The following is a 19,618-nucleotide window of genomic DNA, read 5'->3' as shown; positions in this document are numbered from 1 at the left end:
AACAGCTCATGTCTGAGCTCAGCTCCTGGCAGAAGATCGTTGGCAGCCTTTTACCTCCAAGAGCCTGACGCTGGACTCGAACCTCAGCTGCCCTGCGTGCGCATTCCTGCGCTCCGTGCTCGGCCCCCTCTCTCTTCTTTGCTAGTTCCTGCATTATGTCTCCTCTCCAGTGGGTTTAGTGTTGCTGTAACACATACTTTTCCGCCTGGCCAAATGGTCTGGCCCGTTTCTGTACCATCTACATCTTTCATTCTTTTCCCCAAAATGCTTTCCTGGCCTTGCTCCTGTCTTTCAGTGGTGGCTTGTCCTCCCTGTCTTATCTTCACTAAGTACTGTGTGCTCAGTACCTCCGCACAGTTCTACACACTGTGTACACGCATCACTGCGCATACCTACGAGGTTATAAAAGGATTGAACTTCTGGAGAAGGGGGCATGAGAGCTGGCCACTCTTTTTTTTCTTTAGCAGAATCTGTTTCACTACAAGAAGCATGTCTTTGTTGAAACATATGGGCTCAATTACTGGCCTTCTGCTTCCTGTCTCTGCTGCCTTCCTGCTGCTGCTACCCTGCCCCCTCTGTCTGCTGCTTCTGTGGGGAGCAGGGATATAGCATGCATCGTGCATGGCACTGAGCTGTGCCACCCTTCTGGAACCTGAGGGAGTACGAGCCATCTAAATAAAGGCTGGGGCGATGGGGTAACTGGGTGATGGGCATTAAGGAGGGCACGTGATGTGACAAGCACTGGTATTCTATGCAGCTGATGAATTACTGAACACTACATCTGAAACTGATGATGTACTATATGTGGGCTAATTGAATTTTTAAAAAAAAGTAAAGGAGTTCTTAGGGCTTCCAAGTCCGGCAAGAATCAAAGTGCTTTGCTGAGCACAAGAGGCCAGAGCTGCTCTAGCACCTCTTGTTCCCAAGGACTTTTCTTTGGCAGCTCCTGTTGTGGTAAGGCTAGCGACCTGAAGGAGCTGAACAGCCTACATTTTTTTCTTTTCTTGATACTCTTCTGGGAAGCAGTCCACAGTTGTTTAGTTATATAGAAGCCACAGATTTTGTTCTACTGCTCATGCTGTTGAAGCCCACACCCAGTATCCTTTACCTTCCCCCCGTTTTCCCCTGGGGGCCAGGATTTGTCCGCAGGTACTGTCTAGGATGCCTCAGGGGAAGGTGGGGTCAGCGGACACGCAGGATGAGGGCTGCACCCCGTTATCTGGTAGTGCAGCAAGCCCTGGTTCAGGACCCCAAGGCGAGCCAGTGAGGTCGGAATGTAGGTCAGCTGCACTGGTGATGTTTAGCCAGCAGGTGGCGCTGGGAGCAGTGAGCCCAGCCCTGTAGCTAGCAGCCTGCAGGCTCCTTGGGATTTCAGTTTCAGATTTCACCACCCAGAGCTGTTGCCATGGAAACAGAGCCAGGCTGGAACAGGGACTCTCCATTAACTCTTTACATTCCAGCCAGGATGCTCCTGCTACGTGCTGAGCTGGCTTCTGGAAGGTGCAGCCACAAGGGGCAGTACTTAAGTAAAAGTCAATCTTGATTGGGGCTTGTCTCTTTTTTCCTCAACCCTGCTCTGAAACTGGAACCAGGCTCTCCCTGATGTGTTTATAGGAATTAGAGTGAAACACTTTTGGATAAAGAGCAAGTGATACAGTTGCATATTAATTTTCATAATACCAGTCTCTCTGCTTAAACTGGCATTGGAGTTGGGCAGTTCTGCACTTCTCTGTGCTAATCCCGGGTGGGTTGGGAAGGAAGGTACTGCAAGGAAATATCCCAAGGTTTGCATTGGTTAGTAGGCAGCAGAACCTTTTCTTGTAACCGCTGTCGAACAGATGCAAGTAGACATGGGCTGTGAGGCTTGAGGTTGAGCCCCATGTCTGCTCTGAGTCCTCAGCCCCCGTGGGTGTGGGGTAAGCTGGGCAACAGTCATACAGTTGGTGTGGGACTCAACACTGTATGCTGCTCACGCTGAAGAGCTTACATCTCCATTTTTGTTCGTGACAGAGGGCGATGAGACCGGTGTGATGGACAGTCTTCTGGAAGCTCTGCAGACAGGCGCAGCATTCCGACGGAAGAGAGGACCCCGTCAGGGTAAGTGAGCAGATGGAGCCCAGCCTGGGCATGTGGAAGGGGTGAGGTCTCTCTGCTCCTCGTCCTGCTTCTCTTGGGCTAAAGAACAGATGAAGATGCTCTGAGGGTTTGGGAACTTCCTCACAATAGTCCCTGCGTCAAGAGTGGGTTGTCCAGTCCTCTACCTCCCATGTTAGAAAGGCCTTCAGGCACTGATAGCAGACCTGTTATATCTGATGATGATTGTGCTTCTCCCCATTTTTGAAGCAGAAACCTGGAACAGGTGACCCATGGTGCAGGATACAGAGATTTGGGTGGGTGTTTGCGGGTATGAACAAAAACTGAGCTAAATATAAAAGTGTACATTAGATGTAGAAAAAAGTCAAGGGCCCTTACTCTCAACTTCACAAGCAGAAAAGATACAGAGAGGAGATTAGGCATCATTATCTTCAGAGGAAGTAATATAGAGGAGCAATCCAGTGGAAGAACTGTGTCTGTCCCTCTCCTTGGGTGCAGTAGCCTGCACTGCTTTTGTCTTCCCCAGTGACTCCCCCTCAGGCTCCCCTCCCAACCCTCTGTACATTTCAGTGGATTAAGTTGAGTCAGAGCCTCTAAGAAGAATTATGGGGAGAGGAGGACAAATGATCCAGGCATTAGTGTGGGGAAGGATTGATGGATAAGCTTCCTTAGAAGAAAGCACACAGTGGCCAAGAGACTAGTCCAGGAGAAGGTACTACAGCCAACACTATCCCTCATGTGGGGTTGACCTGCACTGTTGTGTCTGGTGAGGGCCCTTTTGGACTAGGAGTGATGGCTTCTTTCCTGGTTTGAAGGGTGGGAATAACAGAAAAGGCAGTCGCGAAGGGTTTCCACTTTCAAGAGAGTAAAAGCTGTGTTCCCTGGCTGGGCTGTTCTGTAGGTCTGTGTGATAAGAGCTTTAAGGTTATTGGAAGGAGTTGTTGTGTAGCTTGCTTTGGCCTCTGAAGGGCTTACAGTAAGTGTCATAGCCTGGACAGGGGTCTCCAGATCAAGGGTGTAGAGCATGCTAGCCCACATAAACCTAGTGTCCCAAAGGTTGCTCTCTGTTCCTGCCCGTACTCTGAATTCCCAAAGGAAAATTCCCTTCTGAGGGCTCTTCCGTATGACTTCAGAACCTTCCCTAAGTAGGAGAATCCCTAGTTACAAGTCGTCTCCATTTTCCGGCATCCTTTTGCCAGGCTTCATAGTGGGAGGAGAGGTGGTTATGATGGGCTTAGAATTTCCTGGCATAGTGCATGAAATCATACAGATTGGTGTTTGGGTGGAGAGAGCAGCTAGTAGTAGTTCTTTAGTTTGTAGAGGTTCTTATGAGAATGTTTTTTACGCACGCCCCCCCCCCCCCCGCCATGCGGCCTTACTTTAGGCATTTCTAGCCAGATGAAAGTACATTGCACCTCACTGTTCACTCTCTCAGCTAAATGCCATCCTGCATCCAACTGTTGGTGGGGAATTCCCTTTTTAAGCCTCTTCCTATGAAACTACTAGAATCCCAGATGCTTCCTGTACACAGGCAGCCAGACACCAATGGCTTCCCTCTGCGGGGGAGGCCCCATTCTCTATGTCTTCCCAAGTAGGAAACCAGGATTCGCCGACAGAGGAAGCAGGGATTTTGTTGGAACATAACCTTTCAGCAGAGGATCTAAATTAGTCAAAGTGCTGTTCCCCAGTGCAAGAAGGCATAGGAGACTGATACTAGGACATACTGGAGCAGAGAAGCACATACCACTTAAATTAGTTCCATCCTGTAACCTAATCTTTCTGGGCTGTAGGTTCACAGAACAGGGCTGAATGTATCTGGGAGAATCTGTCCGGGGAGACCTTTCTGGTTACTCTGGTATGGTGCTTAGGGGGGTACACTCACATGCTGTGATGTGATGTGGCCTCACGCTAGACATGAAGACTCTATCACAGTCCGAAGAGCATCGGACTAGGTAGAGATCAAAAGAGCCAAACTCAAGTCTAACTCCGATGCTGTCCAGGGTGCCTTAGACAAGTTTTGGGGACTCAGTTTCTTCATGAGTTGGACTAAAATGGTTTCTTGGGTCTTTTCTAGCTTTAAAAATTTTTTATTGTCCAGCAACAATAGAATTAAGAGAAGACAAGAAAGAGGCTGGACTCAGAAGGCCCCATTCTCAAACTATAAAGGCTGTGGGTTTCCCTCAGTGGCTACTGGACTTAGCTGGTCCACTCCTTGCTTGACCGCCTCTATTCCTCATGGCCAATTGCCTTGAGCCAAAAAACTGAAGCACTAGCGAGCGGATCTGCCTCACAGCCCTCCTCATTCCTAGGGAGGCAGCTGTCCCTGCCTTAGAGACACTGGCCTTTTCCATAGGATTTAAAGGCACGTTTAAAAAATAAAAGTCTTCCGGTCTCTGGAGACCTGAGGGAGTGTAGACAGAGTACAGAGTATACAAAGCACCATTGAGGGGCTGGAAGAGGAGAGTTACTATCAGGGCTGGTTCATTAAAAGTGACTTGTAAGCTGCTGTGATCTGCAGGGTGTGGGAGAACAATGGTTTGAGTGTCAAAGAGAAGAATCCATGTGATTGTATCACACCTACTATTTCAAGCTGATGATTGAGTCAGCGTGTAGTTTTAATGACTCAACTTTATCTCCATGTCTGAATTGTGGCCTCTTATACAGGCCATCTGCTCACTGGGATAAAAGTCAAGGGAAGAAACTGGTCTTTCTCTTCCTTTCCTTCCCTCTAAGCTCCACCTCCACTAACAGAACCTTAGAGTCTGGAGAGCCTCTAAAGGCCTCTAGAGATCAGCATCTGCCCTCCACACAGAGGAGAGCAATTAAGACCCAGAGAAGCTCTGGCTGGGTCAGCTCTACAGAGCTGGCTGATGCTAGAGCGAGAACTCTAGGCCCTTTTTATGATTCCAAGTCCAGGGCTGTGGCCACTAAGCCTCCTTGATGGAAAGGAGAGGACAGTGACCCCCTCTGTGGGGGCCAGAAGTATTCTTTCCTACCTTCGAGTGAAGAGAGCACTGGACACGGTACGGGTGCTTTGGGGAGTGTCTGACGACTACCTGTCTGTAGAAGGGGAAGAGTGTTTCCTATACCACCACCTCTTCTCCGTCTGCTTTTGTGAAAATAGGACAGGAATTATAATTAGGTGACTTTTAGACAGTAATGAGTTCTTTAGGACAGTAATGACTGCCCCATCTGTCCTAGTTTCCTCTCCCCCAAGGAAGCTTATTAACAAGAACACTTCCTCTTCAGGTGCAGTTTCTAGCCTGTGTTCTGTGAATGTCTTTTTCCAAATCATTGACCTTTTTCTAATTCATCTGTATGGGTGTTATATATGGTTGGTGGGTTTTGCTGGTGTGTTTATCCTAGCCCACCCAAACGCCTAGGAATCTGGCTTCAGAGAGCTTTGACCAGTGTCTCAAGATAGTTCCCTTTTCCCCACAGGCTATGAGACCGTTGTGTTGTGAGGTAATGATTCTCCCTGATCTAATACAGTCAAATTATGTATCTGCTTCTATGGCTACTTTTCAGTAGTCTCGAGTACCCAAGCCAGGGAAAGGAGGGGAAAAGTCACTTTCTCTGGATTGTTCAAACTGTTGAGTATAATTGTGGCCCTGAAGACAAAGTGGAAACCAGGATTCTTCTGTTGGTTCTCATTTCTGGTTCTGACCTTAGCCACATCATGCCATCCCTAGTGTGCCTACACTCTAGGCTTAAAAGGGAAGTTTTGGTCTTCTCCCCACCTCCCATCCATTCTTAGTTTTTATGAAATCGGTAGTGCATCAGAATCTTTTGGAATCTAGAAGATGTAGAAACAGTGCTTGATGAGGTACAACTGGTATCATCTTAGTTTAGAGAAAGAAACCACAGAGAAACAACACAAGATGTGCCACACTTGAACTCTGACTTTTCCCATGTTTCCCATGTTGCCCACGACAGGTGTCTCTGAAGCCCCAGTGGTTTTTTTCTTCTGGGGTCTGGAGTCAGAAATTCTTTCAACATAACCACCCCTTTAGTCACACACAAGCAGTTGGCAATATTTTCTCAACTGCTAGAGATTGAAAGCACAAGGGCACCAAAGTGACAAGCCACTGCCTTTCTGGCCATGAGAAGTAGGGTCCTAGAGAAGGGATTCATTCAGAAAAGAGCTGAAACTAAATGGGTCTGAGGAAGACTTTGCTGGAGAGACTAATAAGATAGAAGCATCTACCTGTAGACCTTCCTCGTCACACTCCGGGGGGCTCCTTTCCCCTCCTGTCAGTCACCGAGGCCAGAGCATGTGTTCATAATCCAAGGAGTGGTTTCTGTGAGCGGCCTGGAGTCTGGGTCACGTACCTTCCACCTGGAACCAGATGATGAGCCCTTGTGCTGGTCAGTCAGGGCCTTCACTCTTCCTTCTCCTCTTGTTAGACGGTCCCTTGTGCCCCTGGGAGGAGGAGTTGGAGGAGGAGGAGACCTATACATTGGTAACCTGTGGGCATGCCGCGTGCTCCCTGACCCGTGGGTGACCTCTGACGTGTGAACACAGTGGTGCTGCGTCCCATTTCTGGGGAGCCCGACAGCCCTGCTGAAAAGCTGGGCCTTCTGACCCTGTTTGGCTTCTACCCTGCCTAAAGCTTCTTGCTGGTCTACACAAGGCCCCGGTGTTCTGGGCGCTTTGTTCACCGCCTCCTCTGGCCCTGGCCTTCCTGTGCATGTCCCGGAGCTGCCCCCCTCCTTCGGTCTTCCTGTGGGAGTGCGGGGCTCTTTTCACCTGTCCCTGCTTCTTTAAGGCTTAGGCACTGCTTTCTCCATTCATCTTTCCTGTGACCCAGCTAGCGGGGTTTTTTGAGGTATAAATCAAATGCTTAAAATGCATCCTTTTAAAAGTATATATGCTTCAGTGGTTTTTAGTATAGTTACAAGTTTGTGCAAACATCACCACTCTCTAATTCCAGAGTATTGTGATTATCCCAGAAAGAAACCCCATCCCCATGAGCAGTCATTCATCTACGTTCTGTCCCCCTGGATGTGCCCAATCTAGACATTTCACAGAAACAGAATCCTAGCACATGTGGCCTTTGCGTCTGACTTCTTTCAGCCCAGGCAGGCGGCTCTTTGTGTACGTGTGGTCTCTGTGCTGTTTGTAGGGCATGGGAAGAGGCAGAGAGCATGAGCTGGGCATAGTCCCAAGAAACTGCCTTTGTGTTGAAGATACTGGGGCCATAAATCTACATTCCATAAATTAATAGGAGTCTTACGGATGGCTCCCAGAAGTTAGACCAGAAACTCATGGATTGATTGGTTCTTCTCTTCCTGTTTCAGATGACAGCTGGAGTGTCACAATCCCTTAGCCTACTGGGTTGATTTCTTTGTAGGGGGCCCGTCCTTGACCCCAGCTCTCCCTTCCCTGACATACCTTTCCTGACCCACCCACCCCCACAGCCACATACATACCTTATAGGGCCCTTGGCATGCATATCACACTGCTACCCTTCAAGAGGTGGGAAAGAGCTGGGCATGTGGGCACGGGGAGAGGGCAGGAGGGCTGGTGGAACATTTGGGAGTGTGACATGCATGTGATGTCACTGCATGGCTGCTGCTCTGCTCCTCGTTGCAGGAGTCGCCCCAGGCAGCCTGCGGAAGGCCTTCCTCTGCTTGGGACAGCCCTCCCCAGGGCTGACTCAAAATGGTTTGGGTATAGGAGATTCCTGGAAACTGCCAAGAAAACAAAAATAATACTCTTTACTAAGCTTGGTTCTATTTAATTTCAACAACCCGGTGATGAGAAAACCCATTCTGAGTACTTCATTTCTCCTTCAGTTTTACACAACAAACTTGAACCACATTGTGTCTGTCTTGCTATATTCAAACCTGTGCCGTTTCCACACAGGAAGACAGGCACACGGCTTGCACCCTGACCTTACATTCTCTGCACCTAGAAAGTCTGTTCCACATGTTCTTGGATCTCTGCCTCTCCTTCTTTAAAATAAGGGTCTCTCTGAACCAGACCGTGCAGCCCCCTTTGCATGGCTTCAGGCTGAATGTCTGCTACAGAGTTGGAAAGGAATTAGAAATTGGGCCTTCTGTGGACAAGATCTCTCATGTCTTCTCTTTGCAGCCAACAGGAAGGCCGGGTGTGCAGTCACATCTCTGCTAGCCTCGGAGCTGACCAAGGATGACGCCATGACTGCTCTTCCTTCTAAGATAGCCAAGAACAGTGAGGGAGTCCCCACAATCCTGGAGGAAACCAAGGAATTGGTTGGCCGTGCAAACTGAGTCCTATGGCCACAGCAGCTCCCCGGGGCGCCCCAGACTGTCTTGCCCTGTAGCCTGTGCGTAAAGGGTCATGGAAATATTCCTCTGGGGTGGCTGCTCCCATTACCCTGACCCTTTCTCTCTGGCCTGCCGCTCTCTGTACATCACACAAGCTTCAGCTGCCTGGAGGCCAGCAGGAAAGGGCAGTGGGGGGGGGGGGGCAGGGGGAGGCCTGAGCCCAACCCAGCCAGCCCTGGCTGTTGTTATTACCAAAGCAGGCTCCGTGTTTGCTGCCTTAACCCCAAGTGTCTCCTCTCTGTCACCGAGGCCTTGTCTCAGACCAGGCCCCACCTGCTTCCCAGCCCCTGCCTTTCCAGTGGGCTTTCACCTGGGTCAATCTTGCTGGGTTTGTGCTTTTCTTTTGTGGTTTCTCCAGCCCTGAGAACAGCATGGGGCTTGTGAACCTTTGGGCTCTATCCCTCCTTTCATTGCTGTCACCTCTGCTCTGCTCTTCCCTCTCCTGGTTATTGTTATTTATTACTAGTGGTGTGACAGTGGGAGCCATGCCCAGAGAAGTGGGGAGCAAACCCCACCCTTACTGCACCTTCCTGGGAAAGGCCTCCCAGAACAAAAAGGACCTGGACCACTTGATCTGTCCCACCGTGGCCGAGAGCCTAATAGGGAGGCAGGGTACAGAGACATTGTGGGACCTGTCTCCAGCCTGCTGCCATGTTTGAGGACCCTGCCCCAGGCTGCCAAGCCACGGTCACTCCTCACACCTTCCCCAGAGCTTTGGTGCATCTCATCTGGAGTATGGGCTGTACTGTGACTGTCCGAACGCCTCACCCTCTGTCTCCAAGGAAATGGGAGGTGGAGCCTCCTGGCTGAGAAATTGTTTTGCAAATGGATCTATTTTTATATGAGATTTTTTTTTTTTTTTAAAGAAAATAACTATCCTTCCCCCTTTCCCCTCCATACTGTAAGAGGCTCTAATGGCAGGTCACAGCGACCCTGGACCTCCACGTCAGCCCTAAAGCCTTCTGGGCCCTTGAGGCCAGTGCAGATTCTCTCTCCCATTATCCAGTTGTGGGCAGGAGGAAGCTTTTCTCTGATAGAGCTGCACCGGGCCTAAGAATAGTGGGAGCTCTGAGACCACAGAGTTTTTATAAATTTAATATATTTATCAAGCCAAATGTGCAAATGCTAACTGGACTCTGAGCAAGGAAGCACAGGAGTGTCGCCCCACAGCATCCCCCGCTTCTGAACAGTGGGCAGGCCAAAACTGTTCAGTAGCCCCAGCTCCAGGAAGCTCTGATTCTCTGGCTCAAGGTGACACTTTGCCCTCCTTGTGCTTTTAGCTTCCCACCCCAGGTAGGGAGAGAGAATGACACGGTTAGGGCTTGACCCAGAATGAGAGTTGTTGGAGCAAAGGGGGAACTTAGGCAACCTAAGGGTTCCTTCCTGCAGGGAGGCCTTCGGGCCAGGATCCGGGGTGCTGGTTGCTACAGCTGCCTGTGTGTGAAGGGGCAACAGCAGCTCCTTTGAGCTCTTCCCTGGAAGATGGGGGTAGGGAGGTGGCTGCCTCCCTGGGTCCCCTCCTCCTCCCTGCTGACATCTGGGGCTTTGACCCTTTCTTTTTTAATCTACTTTTGCTAGGATGCATTTAATAAAAAAAAAATTTTAAAAAAAGACAGTGCAAACCTGTTTCCCTTGCCTTTTGGGCTTCTGGGATGTCATCACCTCCAGTTTATTGGGTTTGTTTCCAACTGTTAATAAAGCATTGAAACAGTACTGCCTTACCGCCTCCTTTGTGAGTTTAAGCTGTTTTCCAAAGCCGTGTTTGACCTGACAAATCAATGTCAAAAAGTTGAAGGTACTCTCCCAGCTCCTTATAGAGGGTCTCCATGTCACAGTGCATCACCCTTGCTTCTGCCCTTGCATTTGCCAGACATCAAGAAATGGGGCCCCAGTCCCACCCCACCCCACCTCCCCTCCACATTGCTGCTTGGTGGCTTGGCCCTTTTCTTGAACTCAATTCTAGCTCCCCACCTTCCTCATGCCCCCAGTACCTGTGCCTCTTTTACTGAGGGAACCATTCTCCCATCTCCCCTCTTCTATCCCCATGCTCCCCCCACCCCCGCCCCAGGCCTTTTTGGTGGCCACAGACCACACTTCAGGCTAGAGGAACTTACAGTGGGGTGGAAACCTGAGGCTGCCAGCAGAGGTCAAAAGCCAGAGGTCATACTCCAAGCAACCTTCTGCTCAGAGCCATACTTGTGCACATTGTGACCTGCACAAAGGAATCTTACAAGCTGTGAGCAGACCCAGAATAGAGAGCAGAGGCCCGAAGAGGACCACAAAACCATTGGGACGGGTTCTAGAAGTGCAAATAAAAACCTTTTAAATAGCCCTGGAGCCTGGGCAACTGGCTCCCCATCATGGCGGGGGTGGGGCGGAGGGTGTGGGGGTGGGTTGCCTGCCTCCTCCTCCCCCACCGGAGGCCACGCTTTTCTGGCTCAGAGCTTTACAGGCGCGCATACCAATTAGGGGACCAACCACAGCTGCTCATACGCTCTGCTCTGCCAGTCTACTGCCGTGCCTGGAATAGAACCCAGGCAGCCAGCACCCCGCCCTCTGCAGCCTGGCTCTCAGAAACAAAACCCTGCTTCCATCTCAAACCGCGCACACCACCCTTCCTCCCACGCAGGAGAGTCGCCTCCAGATGCTTAGTTGGAAGGCTTGGTTTCCATGACAACAGACTTCAGGAGCTGGCAGAACATGTGACCCGGCTCTGAGATGATGCGCAGAGGAAGCTCAGAGACAACCTCCTTCCACCCTGCGGTTAGCCATCCCCTCACTGACCCCCCAGATAACCCCAGTGGGTCTGTGTTTCTGTCCTCCCGCTCCGCCTTCTCGCCTTCGTACTTCCTGCAGCTCCTCTGGCCGCAGCAACCTCGAATCCCACTGTGCTTCAAGGAAGCAGGCAGAGGAGGAGGGGAGGGGAGGACGGCTAACTGAAGAGGGAATGGAAAAGCGGGGGGGGGGGGGGGGGGAGGGAAGGAGGGAGGACGATCTGGGTCTTCGGGCAATCTCATTACACACTTTTCAATCCCCTTGACACCACGGCCCCTCCCGAGAAACAGGAATGCGCGTTCCAATTTCCTTGGCTTTGCTGCAGCGAGTAGTAAGGTGAATTCCAGATGGGTAAACTGAGGCCCAGGCTATTATAGACTGGGCCTTTGGAGAAGCGCCTCCGGCATGCCCTCCCACTCCCACCGTGTTCCCAAACTCACTAGGCAGCGGGGGTGGAGGGGAATGGGCAAAGGAGAATCCACCCTCCTCCGGAAAAGCCCACAAGGGCACTCGCGGATGTTAATTTTAGCAGAGAAGAGGCGGAAACTAAGGAAATGTCCACCACCCGATTTCCAGCCGGCGCCAACGCACTCCCGCCCCCGCTCCAGTGTCCTCTTCTGCCTGGAGACTGGCGCCTAGAACCGTCAGGGAGACAGCGCCAGCATCCAAACGCCACACACCGCCTCGCGGCGCTCCGAAGCCCCCGCCCCCACAACAGACCCAGAAGCCGAGTACACACAACGGTATACCGATCCACAAGCACGATCACGGTCAGCTGTACGCTGTTACGTTTGCACAACAGTACTGCAAGCATACACAGCCACATCTGACAGACACAGCCTCACGGGCAATGACACAAGACCAAGATGCAAACACAATCGCCCCGCGATCCCGCCCTTCTTCCAGCACACGCCGCTTAGCTCGCCACTTCACCCACACACGACAGGAGCCTCCATCCCTGACACAGAACCGTTCAACCTTTCAGAAGAAACCTTTTAATTTTTTTTCAAAGAAAAAAGCCATATAAATATTAGAGTATAAAACTTGCGTGAGACACAGGAAAGGGAGTGGGTGGGGAAGCTACGTGACTATGCAAGAGAAGCACTTATAGGAGTCAGTACAGGGGAGGGGTCGCCGCAGCGCGTGGACACAGCACAAAACACAGCACGGGCCGCCGCAGGCAGATTCAAGGACAGACGGCTGCGCGGAGCCTCCGCCCACCCGCCACCACGGAAAAGCACACCGCACTACACTATTGGCTATTCTACACCAGCCGAAAGAGGAAGGGGGCTCTACGCTACTGTTAGGGCTGGGGTGGGGTTCTTGCGCAGCCCCGCTGGAGGTACGGGACTGGGGCGGGGGAGGGCAGATGGGGGTGGGCAGAGAAAGGTCTATGCACAAGGAGGCACTGGGGGACTTTAACCAGGCTCTGGCCACTAGGGGGCAGACGGGGGGGGGCTGGGCAGTGGCCTTCACAGAGAAGAAATGGCACCTGGCAAAATGAAGGAACAGAGGCTTGGGGAGGGCGGGGGCCCTGTGGAGAAGCCCTGATCCGGGGCTGAAACTTCCTGTCCACTTGGTCCCAGCTCTAGCTCCATGCCTCCCCAACCCAAGGACCAAGAATGGCCCAGCTGACCCTCCCCTGCTGCTGGGGCCACACTTATTCTTCTACCAGTGGCACCTCTGGAGTACCCAGCACCCACAGAGGGCCCTCTGACCTCTCCAGGCGACCTGGTCCTAAACGTCCTCAAACCTTCCTTTGGCTGTAATGCCAGCTGAAATCCATTCATGCTAAAAGCTCAGCCCAAAGTTTACTGCCTTTATGTGGTAAATGAGGGTCCAGCCTGGTACTTGGTTTATGGCTGGAACTGGGGATCCGGCCAGTACCCTGGGGACATACAGAGCCTTCTACAAGACCCTGATAACCAGTAAGTCAAGCTTTATCCATCCCCCACATCCACACCCTTCCCTTCTTTATCTTACCACCCCATACTGTCTTGGAACATGCAATGGAGTCTCTTGTTTGGGGAGGGGGAAGTCACAGCATGCAGTGGGAACATCAAACAATGAAAAACAGAACAAAAGACTGGTCCCGAGGCCTTTGGGAAAAGGCATGGTAGCAAAGTGCCCTCCCTAAATCCAGCAAGCATCAGTACCATGGGAATGGTGACCATGTCTCCCAAAACTTGAGCTTAGTCTCAGGCTCTGGAAGGAGATGAAAGAACTGGCACCAAACCATGCTTTGGGGGGGGGGGGGAGAGTCTGAGAATTGGAGAGGCCTACAGGTTATGATGCCCTTCCAACTCCTCAGAACTATGAGCCTTTTTAGGTCACCAGGTACCCTCAACACCCCAACCACCTTACTCAAGAAAGAGGGGCTGATGAGGGAGTGGGGTGGGGTGGGATGGGTAGGAGGGAGGCAGGGGGTGGTAGATGGGCCTGATTAAATTTGGAAGATGGCAAAGTTCAGCTGTAACTAAAGGGGGTGTGATAAATGGTGTCTACACGAACCCCACTACCCCCATGGGCACAGCAATGGATTAGATGGGGGTTCCCAGCAGAACTCCCTTTGCATATTCAATCCCTTGGGGGCAGAGAGGGGGTGTTGACTGGGCACTTGTTTCTGTTTCCCAAAGGGAGCATGGCCTGGATCCCTACCAGTATCCTGGGGGTGAGCCCTGAAAATCCGAGGCCTGGGTACAGGTAAGGAGAGACTGGGCTGGTTGGGGAGGGAAGCTGTCCTGTGGCTCCAGGCCTGGCCTCCACATTACTTCTTCTCCTTTTTGCCTGACTTCTTCTTGTTGCCGTTGCCACCTGCAGGGGCCTTGCCATCTCGCTTGCCGGCCGCGTTGGTCAGTGTGGCGTTGCTGCCCGGGATGTAGACGTTCTGGCGGTAGTCGGGCACGTGCTGCAGGGTAAACTGAGGCCCGTAGCGGGCACTTAAGCCCATGGTGCCAGCGCCCCCTCCCAGGGTGGAGCTCCCATCAGCAGCTTCTGCAAGAGACAGAGGAAGGTCAGGAGCTAAACTCTGGGTCCCCAATGGTCACTCTGTTGAGCACAACCAGTTAATGAAGGCCTGCAAAGCACCTGGTCCTGATCCCGCTGAGCCCCGGGAATGTCCTCTCTATTCACAAGAGGCAGATGGGAGACAGCCTATATTTGATTCCCAGCTCTCTTACCTACTAACTGATTTGGGGCAAGTCTACATAAACTCCCCTATGTCTCTTCAGTTTTCTGATCTGTGAAACTGGTTAAAAGAAGCATCTACTCTTCAGGTTTCAGTTAAGGCTAACGAAGGTTAAAGCACCTAGAAGAGTGCCTATTGCACAGTAAGGGCTTAAAACACGCTAGCTGTTACTTTTCTCAGGGCTGAGTTAAAAGCTCTCAAATCCTTGCCCTAACCCCTCTCAAGGGAGCCCCTCTGGTGGCCACACCAGATCATGGGCTCCTGGAAGGCAGCAACCAGGACCTGTAGGTCCTTCTATCCTCAGGCCAGTGCCCGAGACGTGGGTAGTGAGCAGTTCTGCGGGTAGTGTGGGGAGGAGGACAGTCCTGGGCCTTCCGTTCAGAATAGTACCAGCCGCTGACAGCTACTGGGCGCCAGGCACTCTGCCAGAGATACACGGGCATGATGGCTTTCCCCTCCATAGGACAACCCAGCGAGATAGGTGGTATGTGTCCCCACTTCACAGATGAGGAAAGCAAGGCTTAGAGAAAGTAAAACACTAACGCAAAGCCATAGCCGGCGGGGTGGCTGAGTGTATCTAAGCATCACTGTCGGGCAGAGTCACCACTATCCTTAGCAGCGGGGACCCCGTCGCTCTGTGGAGAGCAGAGTGGGACAGACCACTGGGCTGAGCAGTGCTCTAGGAGGCTAAGCACAGGACCCTGGGAGCAGACAGCTCAGGTACGCGGCAGACACAGGCTCAGAGCATTCGAGCTGGGCGACACTGCCCAGCTTCCCACCGTGCAAAGAAACGGGGTCTAGGGAAATACAAATGGGGCTCCCGCTCTGCATTACCCTGGGCGCTTGCTGGAAACGGAGACTCAGAATCTGCATTTTAACAAGATTTCCAAGTGATTCTGATGCACACTGAAGATAGAGAAGCACAGAATCGCTTACCTCACTGGGTTTTTGTGCAGCACCCAGGCACGTGCGAGGTGCGCCCCGAGGTGCGGCTGCCCCCACCCGCACCACCACACGCTGGGTGAGCGACTTCGCGACTTGACTCCACAGGCTGCCTGACTGGGCCGGCAGGGAAACCCAGGAGTTTCCACGCCTTAGACGGAGTTCACCAGGGTTTCTGCTGGACTCCTCTGGCAGCGGGAGGGTAAAAGCCCCAGGAATTCCCAGCCCAGCTGGCAGAAGAGCTCTGCTCCCGGCCTCCCTTTACTCCACCCTGGACCCTGGGAGTGGGTAGAGAGGGTGACTAAAGCCGGAGAGGCTGACTAATCCTGGGACACTAACCAGGGATTGAGAAACAGACCGGAACTATTTTCTAGACCATCACCAGAGGGGGAGGGGAGAGGAGAAGGGAACAGAGACGGGAGAGAGGAGCCCCAGTCCTTCCGCCTCCCCCCTCCTGCTCCAGCGCTCAGGTTTCCACAACCTCCATTCCAAGTCCCAAATCCCAGGATGTGAGGGCTTTGGGGTATGTGTGAAAGAGGCTGGGTGGGAGGGGTATGTGTGAAATAGGCTGGGTGGGAGGGAGCAGCTGCCCACTTCCTTCTTTCTCTAGGCTAGTCCCCTCCCCCAGCCCTTTCATTCCACTGACTTTTCGATGTTCTCCCTAATTAACTCCAGGAGGGAGCCAAGCTCACCCTCCCCTCCAGCATCCCTCATCCAGCCTGGGAAGGGAGAGGAAGGGGGAGGGGGCCCAGATTCGGCTTCAAAGAGCTAGGATTACAGAGTGATTTAGGGGCTAAAGGGGAGACTTCAGAGGCGCCAGAGAGAGGGAGAGAGAGGGACACACACACACACACACACACACACACACACACACACACTGTCTCTCTCTCACGAGCATACACAAGAAAGGGAAATAAATGGGGAGAAACAGGAAGAAGGGAGGCAGGAACAGAAGGGCAAGAGGGGCCAGACTGGGTAACGGGAGGCCAGGGCCACCCACATCTTGCAGGCACCCTAGATCTCTAAGGAGCACCCCAAGGGGGTGGAAACAACAAAGCCAGTTGTTGCCACCTCTCTCCAGAAGCATAGGCCTGACATTGGCCCAGTTCCTGGGGAGGGGGGCGGGGGGGGGGGCACTGAGGTTGGGCTGGACTGAGAAGGGAGATGATGTGCAAACCCAGAGCCTAAGGAAAAAAAAAAAAGGCTGACACTTGAGTTCCTTCTGGTCAGCTCTGCCACTAAAAAAACTGGGTGACCTTGGCAGAGGCCCTGCATGATTCAGGCCTCTGTTTCCCTATCTACAAATATGAGGGGGATAAGGTAGACTGTAGACTGTCTACAATGGCCCCTCCTTCTACCCCTCCAACACACACAGTGATCAGGGACCAAGATCTTTTCTATTCCCTTGAGAAACATTCTTTAAAAAGCAGCAAGAAAGGGGTGTCTGGCTGGCTCAGTCAGTGGAGCATGTGACTCCCAATCTTGGGGTTGGGAGTTCAAGCCCTGGGCTGGGTGTAGAGATTACTTAAAAATAAAATCTTCGAACAAAACAAAACAGCTCTGGTCTGAAGGTGGGAGCAGCACTGGCCTCCTCTCTAGCTCCTGGCACCACAACCCCCTTCCCCCACTTTGCCCTTCCCACCCCACCAGGGCTGGGACAGCACCTCCAGACAGGAGGCCTGTTCAAGCTAGACTAGGGCCAGTTGAACCACAAACCAGAGCCTCCTTGAAAACGCACTTCCCCCCAAATGTTTATTTAAAAAGCCTCCCAAGTGTACTTACTTTCCTTCTTCCTTACTCCCCCTCAGCAGCCCCTAGCGCCAGGCTGGGCTGGACTCCAGGAACCTCTCTGGCTTCAGGGCAGGGAAGCGGGTGTGAAAGTGAGAGTAGGGCCTGACCCTGCCACTTCAACCCTCTGGATCCATTCCCCAAGGCCCAAGCTTACGCTCAGGTCAGCCGCTGTGTGGGCCAGGGGGGTGGAGCCCTGACAGGGGAGCCTGCCTGCAGTGACCCAGGAAGGTCATGGGCCATAAATACTGATTCCATTTCTGTTTTTTAAGTCTGGATTCAGGCCAAAAAGCCTGCTTCCTGGCCTTAACGCTGAAAACCACAACAGCTAAATATACCTGTCTGTTCACTTTCCTCAAGAACCTGACTTGGCATCTCCCAGACCCACCCGCCTACCTCTTTCATACTCAGTATCTGGCCTCTTCCAGAAGTACAGCCCCCACCCAAGACCTGGGCCAGCTCTGTCCCAGAAGGCTGGCCTCCCCTGTCACTTCCCTCTTCCTCTCCCCCTTCACCTACCACGGGCCTGGCTTCACTCAGCCTCACAGACATCTGGGAGAAGCTTGCCAGATTAAAACAAAAAAACAAAAAAACAAAAAAAAAATGCAGGGTGCCCGATTAATGGCACTAATGTTTGGGGCCTACTTATGCGAAAATATTATTTGTTTACATGAATTAAAATTAACTGGTTATCCTGTATTGTGTCTGGCCCCTCTAGTCTGGGAGCAAAGCAGGACAGTAAGAGGAGTTCAGCCTCTGCTCCTGTTCAGCTAAAAGGGAAATTAGGCAGCATCTAAAGCAGACGTGGTCACTGCAGAAGAAAAGGCATGAACCTGGGAGTCGGACTGCATTAGAATCACCCATCTGCAGCTCTAAAGGGGGACCTGGGAGCAAGGGATTTCTCAGTTCTCTCATCTGTCAAATATAAGTAAGTAATCACAGACCAGTCTTGCAGCGCTGGTAAGAGGATTAACTGTTGTGAGGCCCGTCAAGTTGGCCATGCATGTGCCCGGGACAGTATACAGGTGTGATTTTCGTGGTTACTCTTCTGATTCGACCTGGTTCTCTACCAGCCGTCCACATGTGCTAGAGGCCAGCCCTTTCACTCCACTAGGTAAGCCTGGGGCTTTCATCCTCTGACAGCCTCCAAGGAAGCCTAGGATTTGCTGCTCCTGCAACTCGTCCTTATTAATAGGCATTATTCTGCCTTCTACGGGTCAATAAGGATAAGAATTAATCAATTTTAGCCACTGCGTTACTCTGTCATTCCTGTGCTATGGCCTTACATTTGGCCCTCACAACACCGCAGGAAGATCTGTCAGTGACACTGAGGCCCCCAAGGGCTGAGTACCCTCCGTGAGGGTGCCCAGATTTTTTTTTTTTTTTTTTTATGTTATGTTAGTCACCATACAGTCCATAAGGAACAGCAGAGAGGGCATTAGGAGAAGGAAGGGTGCCTGGATTTGAATCCGGGTTGGCCTACCCCCAAGGCCTGCGCTGCTAAGTACTAATATCATTCTGTTGTTCTGTTGCCCTGCTCAGGACCCTTTTGACTCTTCCAGGACAACAGTCAGTGCTGGGTCTCTGCTGCACGTGCACTTCTGTTAGCCTTCTAGGAAAATCAAAATCCTGCTCTGCAGGTGGAGGCAACAGAAAAGAGAAGGGGTCTCCCAGGTCCAAGGGTATTCTCGCACACCCACTGGCACGGATGCGAGGCTCGGGTGTGCCAGGCCCACGGCTGCATCGCATTTATCCTCATGACAAGCCCTGGACACCACTGCCTCCATTTTCTTGGCTGAAGAAGAGTTAGTGAGAGTAAGCAAACGGATCAAATTCCCAAAGACAGTGGCAGAACGAGGATCCAACCTATGCTGTCCCCTGCTGAAGCTGGCATCTTAACACTACTGCCTACACCCCCTCAATAAATCTTTCCTTTTCTGCTCCCCTTTAGGCATCCCCCCGCTGTTTCTCAGTCTGGCTTTTGGCCAGGAATGAGGAGTCCCCTCAGAGCAGCTGAAAGATCCAGAGATGCCATGCAGGTGGATGGCCAGTCTTGAGGCCCGGCGGCTGCAGGACCACCCCAAACCCCCCACGCAGAGGGGCACAACTCACCACTGGCAGAGGCCAGGATCATGGCCTGCAGCATCTCCGTGTCAAACTGGTTGTTGGGCCACGTGCCGGTCTCATCGCCATTCTGGGAGCTGCAGAGAGAGTGGGCTGGTGAATACGGCTTCCTGGGCCAGCCCAGGCCACGCCCCTCCCGTCCTCTCCCAGGGAACCCAGATCTAGCACCCTGTGTCTCCATCCCATGCCAAAAGACGGCCAGTAGGATCAGAACACGTAACGTCTGCAAATCCTTTGGAAAAAATCCCTCTGCTGAGCACACGTGCTTGCCTTGCACCATCTATAAAAAAACCTCTTCTGAGGCACTTCCCTAATTCCTCAAGCTCCCTCTCACAGCAAATCCAGTGCAGATACTGTTCTCCAGACTGCCAGTTTCCAACCTCTGCTTTGGTAACA

The 19,618-nt window shown here is 52.1% G+C and overlaps 2 protein-coding genes and 1 long non-coding RNA gene across 25 annotated transcripts in view; 1 reads left to right on the top strand and 2 right to left on the bottom strand.

Annotated features, from left to right (window-relative positions):
* DIAPH1 (diaphanous related formin 1) overlaps positions 1 to 10,119 on the top strand; it is a 91,816-nt gene extending 81,697 nt beyond the window's left edge. For 2 of the 3 annotated variants that reach the window (XM_057307213.1, XM_057307212.1), the window contains 2 exons: positions 2,011 to 2,097; positions 8,192 to 10,119. In XM_057307213.1, coding sequence (XP_057163196.1) covers positions 2,011 to 2,097; positions 8,192 to 8,349 — 245 coding nt within the window. In that variant the 3' untranslated portion in view covers positions 8,350 to 10,119. Of the gene's footprint in view, positions 1 to 2,010; positions 2,098 to 6,501; positions 6,558 to 8,191 lie in introns of all 3 variants that reach the window. The other variant, XM_044384200.3, reaches the window with a different exon arrangement.
* LOC130542750 (uncharacterized) lies at positions 1,735 to 8,298 on the bottom strand. Its single transcript, XR_008957528.1, has 2 exons — positions 6,302 to 8,298; positions 1,735 to 2,175 (listed from the first exon to the last, which is right to left on the bottom strand). It is a non-coding gene; the product is annotated as an uncharacterized LOC130542750 (long non-coding RNA).
* Positions 10,120 to 12,160: 2,041 nt separating the features above from the next.
* LOC113255376 (protocadherin gamma-C5) overlaps positions 12,161 to 19,618 on the bottom strand; it is a 169,513-nt gene continuing 162,055 nt past the window's right edge. For all 21 annotated transcript variants that reach the window (XM_048221025.2, XM_048221026.2, XM_057307211.1 and 18 more), the window contains exons 3-4: positions 19,211 to 19,299; positions 12,161 to 14,175 (exon numbers count right to left, since the gene is read on the bottom strand). In XM_048221025.2, the coding sequence (XP_048076982.1) occupies positions 13,949 to 14,175; positions 19,211 to 19,299 (316 nt within the window). In that variant the 3' untranslated portion in view covers positions 12,161 to 13,948. The remainder of the gene's footprint in view (positions 14,176 to 19,210; positions 19,300 to 19,618) is intronic.

Source organism: Ursus arctos, unplaced genomic scaffold (genome assembly GCF_023065955.2).
Source record: "Ursus arctos isolate Adak ecotype North America unplaced genomic scaffold, UrsArc2.0 scaffold_5, whole genome shotgun sequence".
Taxonomy (NCBI): Eukaryota; Metazoa; Chordata; class Mammalia; order Carnivora; family Ursidae; genus Ursus; species Ursus arctos.
Note: the sequence above shows the minus strand (reverse complement) of the source record. Positions and strands in the feature narration are given on the sequence as shown.